Source organism: Sus scrofa, chromosome 9 (assembly GCF_000003025.6).
Source record: "Sus scrofa isolate TJ Tabasco breed Duroc chromosome 9, Sscrofa11.1, whole genome shotgun sequence".
NCBI classification, from domain to species: Eukaryota; Metazoa; Chordata; class Mammalia; order Artiodactyla; family Suidae; genus Sus; species Sus scrofa.
Window position 1 is genome coordinate 2815606 of NC_010451.4, and position 9513 is coordinate 2825118.

At 45.3% G+C, this 9513-nt stretch overlaps 1 protein-coding gene across 1 annotated transcript; it reads right to left on the bottom strand.

Annotated features, from left to right (window-relative positions):
- Positions 385-7762, bottom strand: LOC100738640 (olfactory receptor 2AG2-like). The gene has a single exon (XM_021062321.1). The coding sequence runs from the start codon at positions 2365-2367 to the stop codon at positions 1423-1425; it is 945 nt and encodes a 314-aa protein (XP_020917980.1). The 5' UTR covers positions 2368-7762; the 3' UTR covers positions 385-1422.

Here is a 9513-nt window from a genome sequence, read left to right on the forward strand (position 1 = left end):
AGCTGCTGGCCTACACCACAGCAACAGGAACGTGGGATCTGAGTGCCATCTGCAACCTACACTACAGCTCACAATGCCAGGTCCTTAACCCACTGAGCGAGGCCAGGGATTGAACCTGCAACCTCATGGTTACTAATCAGGTTCGTTAACCACTGAGCTATGACAGGAACTCCTAATTTGCCTTTTAAAAGAAAAATTCTGGAGTTCCTGTCATGGCACAGAGGAAACGAATCTAACTAGGAACCATGAGGTTGTGGGTTCGATCCCTGGCCTTGCTTAGTGGGTTAAGGATCTAGCATTGCTGTGAACTGCGGTGTAGGCCGGCAGCTGCAGCTCTGACTAGACCCCTAGCCTGGGAACCTCCATATGCCACAGGTACGGCACTAAAAAACAAAATAAAATAAATAAATAAATAAATAAAAATTCTGTTAAAGTCTGCTTTTAATTCTCAACTTAAAAACCTTTATTCTCTGTAGTTTTACAATTGACTCATCCATTCCCCTAATCAGACATTTAATTTGTTTCCAATTTGATGCTTATTACTGCAACATATTTGTGTACACATTTCTTCTGTTTTTTATTTTCTTTGTATAAATTCCCAGCAGTGGGATTGACTGGGTCAAAGAGTATATACATTTTCATGGCCTGATATATTTCCAAAGTTTTCTGTATAAGAAGTATATCATTTTACACTGTCTTCAATAACTAAAAAGTAGCTATCTCACTAGAAAAAAAAAATCCAACTATGTGAGTCAGGGTGTTTTGGAACTTCTTAACTGGATAGATTTAAGTTCCCATTTTTGTTATAAATCTTCCCACACTGATAAATCAAATGATAAAAATAAAACATATTTTAAGCTGTGTAGAAAGCTGTACATTGTATCCTTCCCTTCCTGTGGACACAGACGTATACATATACTCAACTGCCAATTGTCTCCATGTTTCAAAAAAGGTCTGTTTCAATGTAAATCACATTTTTAAAAAATACGAGAAATATTCACAACACATGTCTCTCACTGTTACTGTCCCTCTAATCCTCACTTGAAATCTGGGCGCTTCTACATTCTATTTTATTGGTTTCTACTTTGTAATTTTCATCTCAGGCAGTATAAAAATGCTCAGCTTTTCCCACAATCTCAACGTAGGCGTCCGTCGTTATTTATGTAATCAGTGCAAGTCGCTCCTCAAGTCAGAGCACAAATGCGGTCGCAGTTGATTATTCATTCCAACTACCTGCCTGAACAACCACCTCCCTGATAAACAAGAAGCCCGGTATATCTTCGGAAGTCACTTCTCCCCGAAATGCCTGAGAATCCACTGCCGGTGAGGGCAGTCCTCCGCTTATGTTAAAGGCTCAACCTCAACTTACTGCTGTTGCTCGCTGCTACATGATGTTGCTTGAATCTTAGGCTTCAACCACGTCTACTTAGTAACTATAAGCAAGTATCTTCCCAGGACCCTCCTCCAGGCCCCCAGCACCTCCTTGTTCCTCAGGCTGTAGATGAGGGGGTTCAGGGCTGGGGTGACCACGGTGTAGAAGACAGAGGTGATGCGGTCCTGCCCGGGGCTGTGCAGGGAGCTGGGCAGGACGTACATGACCGTGGCGGCTCCATAGAACATCCCCACCACAGTCAGGTGGGAAGAGCATGTGACCAGGGCTTTCCGCCTCCCCTCGCTCGAGGGCATGTGGAGCACAGTAAGCAGGATCAGTGCATAGGAGGCAACAATGACCGAAAGAGGTAGCAAGAGGAAAGTCACACCCGTCACATACACCATGAGCTCGTATCTGGAGGTATCGGCACAGGCCAACTTCAGCAGAGGTGGGATCTCACAGAGCAGGTGGCTGATTTTTCGGGACCTACAGAAGGGATAGTGCATGGTATACAGGGTGTGCCCTAGAGCATTCAGAGATGCCAGGACCCAGGATGTGGCCACCAGGAGCCAGCAGACCCCCGGTCTCATGAGGACCATGTAGCTCAGAGGATGGCAGATGGCCACATACCTGTCATAGGCCATGAAGGCCAGGAGGAGGTCCTCGGCGCCACCCAGCGCCAGTGCCAGGAACATCTGAAGGGCACAGCCCCCAAAGGAGATGGTGCTCTCCCCCAGCAGAAAATCCACGAGGGCCTTGGGAGTGACGACAGACGTGAACAGGAGGTCCATGAGGGACAGCTGCCCGAGCAGCAGGTACATGGGCGCGTGGAGCCGGGCATCCACTGTGATGACCAGGAGCAGCAGGCCATTGCTGGTCAGGGCCAGCATGTACAGGACTGCGATTGTGGTGCAGAGCAGCCCAGGAGACCCACTGGCAGTGAGAATCCCCACCAAGATGAAGCCACTTCCCGGGGTGGAGTTCCAGTGCTCCATTCTCGGCTGTCCCTTAGACGCCTAGGACCAGGTGATCTTGAGGAAAGCCTAAGGGAGTTCACCCTAGTTTTCTATTATCTCCTATCACTACTGGGTCACCAATCCGAATCCCATTAGATGATATCTTTTTCCTCTTGGTAGCTAAGTTTGCCTCTGTCTTCTGGATTTCTGAATCTTTTCATTGAAATTATTATGAAACATCCTATAAACTGGAAGCAAGAATGGTCAGTAGTAGCATATCATCTTTATATAAGAAATCCAACCAAATGAGCCCAAGAAAACATGTCTGTTTATAGATGAAGACATACCTGTCTTTCTAACAAAGAAATATACTGAATGTTGGCTTCAAATTCAGTTGTTTTTCTGCTTAAAATATACCTGGGATTCCAATTCAGTTTTTAAAGGTTTTTTTTTTTTAATATAATAAAGTTCTATTTTGTCTACTCCCCTACAGGTGACCTCTCCCTTCACTTTCCAGTCTTGTTCTTGATACTTTTCTCAACAGGGAACCTCTTGGCTCTTGGACCACTTGGCCTCTTGTGTTCTTAAACTGTCCTCCTGTCCTTGATGGGCAGTCCACATTCCACTGGAGGGAGAGGGAATTCTGGGCTGAAACTGAATGGTCTGGATAGTATAGATTTTTGAGATAAACCTTCAGGAACAAGTACCAAAGGTGTTTGCCTATTTGCAGGTAATCATAAGACATCTGCTCAGGAGGACTCAGGATAGAAACAAAGGCAAGAGATGAGATTCGAAGAGGTATGGCAAGGTGTTTGTGTTTAGGGCATGTAGTGGAAGAGGTGAGCTATAAAAGAGGGGACCTTATAGAAACGGTTCACAGCCTTCCCATCACTTGAGAGTCAAAGCAAGATGGAGAACAACAACAAAATAGGAAAGTCCTGAATCTCACAGTGCTAGCACTATGAGGATGGATGCTGGTCCCGCTGCACCCTGACTCTCTGTGAAAGGACTGGTGGGCGGGTTTGAGGAGGGGAAGCAGAGTGTGTGGGGCGATGGAACAGTCTTCACTTCGCTTCCGCTACGTGAACACAGGCCCTTCACAGTTGCATGGAGGACTGAGGAGGAACTCTGGAAGAGGAAATAATTCTTGAGCAAATATTTAATCTTTCCTCGTATCATCTGCTTCTACTCCTGTCTTCTGTTGATGTCACCATGCTTCTCAACTTAGGGTTGTTGGGACCTTTAAGCAGCTGGATGATAAAATCCTGAAATTGGAAGGCTCACCTGACCTAGCTCCTTCATTCATTCAGGAAATATTTACTATGGACCTGCCAGGTATCAGGTGCTATATTTGATACTAAGGAATTAGATAGATGTGAAAAGTTCATTACACAAACACCTACATACATCTGCTGGCAAGCATTAATATGTGAATGAAAGTGTAGCATATTCAGTCCATATGAGTGAGTTTTCAGGAAGAAAACTTTATAAAATCACTTTCATGTCATTTATACAAGCTGTAAGCTGAGGAACAACATAAGGTGGCTAAGGAAAAGAAAAAAAAAAGTCAGGGTGATAACGGAGAGGGAATAGCATTATAAGGGCCAGGACACTGAAACTATATAAGAATATCCTCCCTGCACTTCTGCCACACTCAAGTCTAGGCAGGAAGCCAACCAGAAAAATCTTGTCAAACTGTCTTACTGTCCCTTAGGGTCTGAGCTCTTTCCTTCAGCTCACAAAACCAGAACTGTCGGTTTTAACTAAGAAATACTGACGGGAAGAACTTCTTTGCCTGTTGACAGCAACAAAAAGACAAATTCAAAGACAACTCTTAGCACTGTTTCTAGTAAATATGTGACTTGAAATACTTTACTTTTGTTGAATTAAAAAGATGAATGGATAAAATAAGAAAGGGAAGGAAATAATTAGCTGGTGACATTTATCTGGATTTCTGCACCAGGAATTTGGACAGGATTTCAAAGAGCACAGAAGCACAGCTGAAGTTAAATGTTGATTCTTAGGACTCAGGCTCCTTTCTGCCTGTCTTCCTGCTGATTCAGAGTTCTGCTGTCCTGCTGCCACCCTCCAGCTTCTCTCCTCCAGAGCCATCTGGAGACAAGTTCTAGGGGGCACACACTGGACCTGCAGAGGCTGAGCTGCTTTTCCAGAAAACTGCTGCTGGTGGGTGAAGACCTCACCAAGAGAAGACAGCAGAGACTGAGATTAATAGAGGGGCACTGTTACACTTCACAAGAAACGGTCAGACAAAGCCAATGAACAAGATGGAGTTGAAAATTTGGAAGCACATCTTTATAAGAATTCTCTCTATCATTGCTAGTATATTTTTTAAAAGTCATTGACTTCAATTAGCTTTTTCTGTGGCTTTGGATTTTAGTGTCAAAAGTAGGCATATAGGGAGAAGGCACTTCAAATGACCCTCTTTTGAGGTACCAATATTTTAGGGACACACATCAGACTCTTAGAGGCCAGGATATTCAAGACCCAGAGGTAACACTGAGACTTTCGGCAGGACGCTAGCATCAGGAAGCACAGGAACCCAGATCTGGCCAGTGGAACAGATCTATTATGGTATACCTATATGTAAGGGTGCATTTTAAAGCCTGTAGGACTAAAGAATCTGAGAAGCAGAGCAATGAGGTCTTGATCCTGTTTCTCAAGACTCCCAGACTCCACTCAATTTCCTTGAATCAGACACAGGGCCCTTTCCTTGAAACAGAGACAGAGCCCTTACCTAGATGGGGAGGGACTCAGCTGCCTGAGTACACCTGCTGCCCTGTGATTCATTTGAGGGATGAAAACCAAGATGAAGAAAGAGGAGGTGGTTCTTCTGGTAGGTGTTTGGCTGCATCTGAGACCTGAGGTCCAAGATCCCTCCCATCACTTCCTTTGCTCGTCCTCGGGGGGATGGAAACGGAGGTAGGCAGACGGCTGAGAACCAGGGCAGGATTCTGGGGAAGCAAGGAGGCAAGTCTCTGCTAACATCTCCTGTCCATTCTCCTTGTGAGAAAGTCTTCACAGCCTTGGCCTCATTCCAACTGAATTCTTGAGTCCAGGTACTTAGAGTTTCATGTGTTTCTCTCTTGCGAGAATCCTTGATAAAGGATGAGCAGAGCAGGAATCTGGATAGAAAGGTATGAGAGGACCCGCCCAAAGGAGACATTACACCAGCCTCACTGTCCCTGGAGCAACACTGAGCTGAGCTCAGTCCTGGGGGAGGCATCACAGTCTCATCCCCTCAGCTGACATGACCTCCCCTGAAAATGCTACTTCAGGAAACAAGATTTTCATGAATCTCTCAGGCTTGTCACCTGGCCTCTGACTCCTGGAAACTTTACACACTAAAGGAGCTCTGAAGCCTGGGGGTTGTTTTTTCCCATCCCATGTGGATTTATTGAGGCTGTTTCCAAAGCCCTGACTAAATAAACAGCGTCCGTGACTTAAGAAGCACGGGCCTCTGGCTAGCTCTCTGTCCATATTACAAAGCATGTCTTTTGCATTTGCTAAGTGCTGCCACTCCCCATCTCCCAACTTGCACCTGTAGCCTGGACCACTACCAGCTAGAGGGAGATGAATTCTCAGTGTTCCTGTTCATAGCAAGCCCTCTTTCCTTAACCTTTAATTAGCATCAAAGCATTGATTTATTGAACCTTTCTGTACTTACAAGTTGTTTCTCCTGCTAATGCACGAGCACACATGTGTGTACGGATGTGCACACGTCCCGTTCCCAGTATCCAGCAGGCTCAGCTGCTTAGAGCCCTGGGATCATGACATAGCACCTGCCTCTACCCATCACTGCTTTAATTCGGGACACTCTCACTCATTTGGTTTTTTGCCAAGTCCTCCTCATTCTTTAGTCTCTCTTTAATCCCTTATTTTCCCAGAAAATTCTAAAACTCCTGCTGAAGTTATATCTTTTTTCTTTCAACTTTAAGAAAATTAAAAATGTTTTCATTTTCTGAATATTAAAAAAACCTCAAGAAAATTATTGCATAAGTTCGACAAAATAAATAAAATACAAGATCTTGCAATTTTTTTATCATAAAAAGTACCCCAAAGAAGGCTTTACACTCACAAAATGTAAGAGCAGCACTATTCACAATAGAACAAAATCTGAAAACAGTCCTTATGTCCATCGGCAGAGGGATGCTATGCAGCAATCACAACAAAGGAACCAGAAGTGTCGGGGGGTTGGCTGACTGAAGCTGCCAATCTTGGCCAGGGGCGACAACAGCCGCTTGCTAGCGGTGTCTCACAACAGGACGCCCTGAGAAGGAACAGGGGGCCGCCCTGAAGCCTCACCAGGAGCATTTGGGAGGGGCCCGTAGGAGGGAGGAGACGAAACCTCCAGAATCGCTAGTGTTGGAATCCATCGTGGCTGAGAGGTGCGAGACACCAAGAAGGACCCTGAACAGACCAAGTACGGGCTGACCAAGACGGCTGCCCAGAGGCAACCCAGAAGCTCATGAAACCGTGTACAAGCCCCCGACTCCTTGCGTTTTGAAGCAAAAGCCTTTGCCTTTTGCCTCCCAGGCCTGCCCTCTGTCTCAAACGCTGACTCAGGGGTTAACGATTAGGAAATCCTGTTACAGCTAAAAACTAGTTAAAAGAGTCTCCATTATGTTATGTCCAGCCTTGGCCCACTAACTTACTCTAACCGGCTTTTCACATGTGACCTCTTCCTTACTTAATTGCTTCCTTTTACTAATGGTTACTTTCTAGTTAGAGCTATATGGCACCTCGCTTTTTCTTTGGTAATTGAAACACTCCCTGACACCTCTCCCCCGGTAAGCAAGCTTCTCCCCAGAGAAAGGAACGATAACCCCAGAGACAACCGGAAACCATCACGGGAGCAACCGATGGTCGACTTGATGACTCTGAAATGATCTCTGGAGGGAAAATAATAGAGACACCATAATCCAGAACCCTGTCTTCCAAGCTAAACCTATAAAACCCCTCGCTAGCCCCTCTCAAGACAGGACACAGTTTTGAGGCATCATCCTGGCCTCCTTCGCCTGGCAAAGCAATAAAGCAATAAAGCTCTTCTTTCTGCTTCACTCAAAACTCTGTCTTCGAGACTTAATTGGTGCCAGTGTACAGAGGCCACATTTCAGCTACACTAACCCCATTCCCATAAAACCTGAGGCTGCAACCATGTGGCAGAGCAGTTCTCCTGGGTTCAACTACCCTGCTGCTCTCTGCCTGGGCGCCCCTTCCCAATAAAGTCTTTTGCTCTGTCAGCACTTGTATCTCCTCGGACAATTCATTTTCTAGTGTTAGACAAGAGCCCATTCTCAGGCCCCGGAAGGGGTCCCCCTTCCCCGCACAGAAGGACATACAGCAAAATAAGTAACTCAGCAATCTCATATTAAGTGAAAAAAAAAAGAGTCCTAAAGATAATGTATCATGATGCTCTTTTTTTTTTTTTTTTTTTTTTTTGTATTTTGTCTTTTGTTGTTGTTGTTGTTGCTATTTCTTGGGCCGTTCCCGCGGCATATGGAGGTTCCCAGGCTAGGGGTTGAATCGGAGCTGTAGCCACCGGCCTACGCCAGAGCCACAGCAACGCGGGATCCGAGCCGCGTCTGCAACCTACACCACAGCTCACGGCAACGCCGGATCGTTAACCCACTGAGCAAGGGCAGGGACCGAACCCGCAACCTCATGGTTCCTAGTCGGATTCGTTAACCACTGCGCCACGACGGGAACTCCATGATGCTCTTTTTATAGAAGTAAAAACTCAAAAAATCTTTTTAGAGGAATACATGTGGATTCAGTAAAACTATAAAATAGAGCACAAGAGAATAATGGACATAAAGATTTGCAGTAATAGTTCTACATTGAAAGGAGGCAGAGAGAAGGACAGGTAATAACCTAATGGCTGGGTGAAGAATCTTATCAAGATTTTAGCTTTTGTTCTGTGTGGTGAGTTTATGGTAATGATGAATTCTGTCCCTAGGCACCTTCCCTGGACAGACCCCTCCCCCACATCCTCCGCTTCAGCTCCTCTCCAAAGGACCAAGATAACAGTAGGTACTGCACATTTCCTGAGTTGTTTTACAGATGATAAAACCCCCACCAAAGGGAAGAAATGAACTACTTGATGGCCCAGAGCACGATGGCACGTAAGGACTGAGAATGTTAACCCTTGTGACACAGCCCTGTCACCTCACAACAATCAATCAGAGTACTGTACGCCAGCTGATCACGAACCCCAAGACACCCTTCCCTCATCTTGCCTTTAAAATGCTCTGCTGACACCTATCGGGAAGTTCAGGCATTTTGCGCCCTAGCAGTCCTGGCCTCCTTGCTTGGGTCCTGCAGTGAACGCTGCACCACAACCGGTGTCAGTCGATTGACTTTACCCAGGGCAGGTGAGTAGACCCAAATTTGGCTCAGTAACAACCTGACTTTCAATCTTGCTGCCTACATCATGGGTAAAATAAAGATCACAAGTGATTATCTCCCTCAGATACAAACATTCTTTCACCGCTTCATTATCGTATGTTGACCGAAAATAAATGCACCATCTAAAGCTGAGGATTATGTTTTATTTTGCTGACTTCCTGAGGACTCAAGCCCAGAGGCAGCTGCTCAGATGCTCTGAGGGACTGCTCCAAAGAGGTTAGGGAGAAGCCAGGATATAGAGGAGTTTTGCAACAAAAATCAAGTAGTTGAAATTCAAAAGATTTCTGTTAACTAAAGAAAGCCAGACATCTCAAGTTAGTGAATTTAGCGCTTTTTTGTGTATGAGAAGATGCATGAGTCTGGGCTCATTAAAATCATTCCTTTGAGAGGCACCTTAGCAATTTAGGGGCAGTATCTTGCTTTTCTCCATCCCGAATCCCCTCAGGGAGCACAGTTGGGGGTGGTTGCAGTGGCTCCTGCTTTGATGGTGCAATATCCTTTGTTTACATATATAGAAGGTGACATTCTTTGTCCGCATTGTGTAGGAATTATCTTCACTCCTTGTCCTTTTATTTCAGAGGAATAAGTATGCCTTCTCCACATTAGAGTCGACTCCTCCAGTTAAACCTGATAGTCTATCTTTCTCGTCTTCACTGCATGCTCTATGCCCTTGCACATTCTTGTATCATAAATTCTCTCTTAATCCTCTGATTTAGCTTCCAAACATGATCAAGATTTCCCTGCTTTGTTTTTCCTTTC

Bases quoted from the DNA above. Each gene is read 5' to 3' on its own strand.
- LOC100738640 (XM_021062321.1), bottom strand. From the start codon at position 2,367: ATGGAGCACTGGAACTCCACCCCGGGAAGTGGCTTCATCTTGGTGGGG.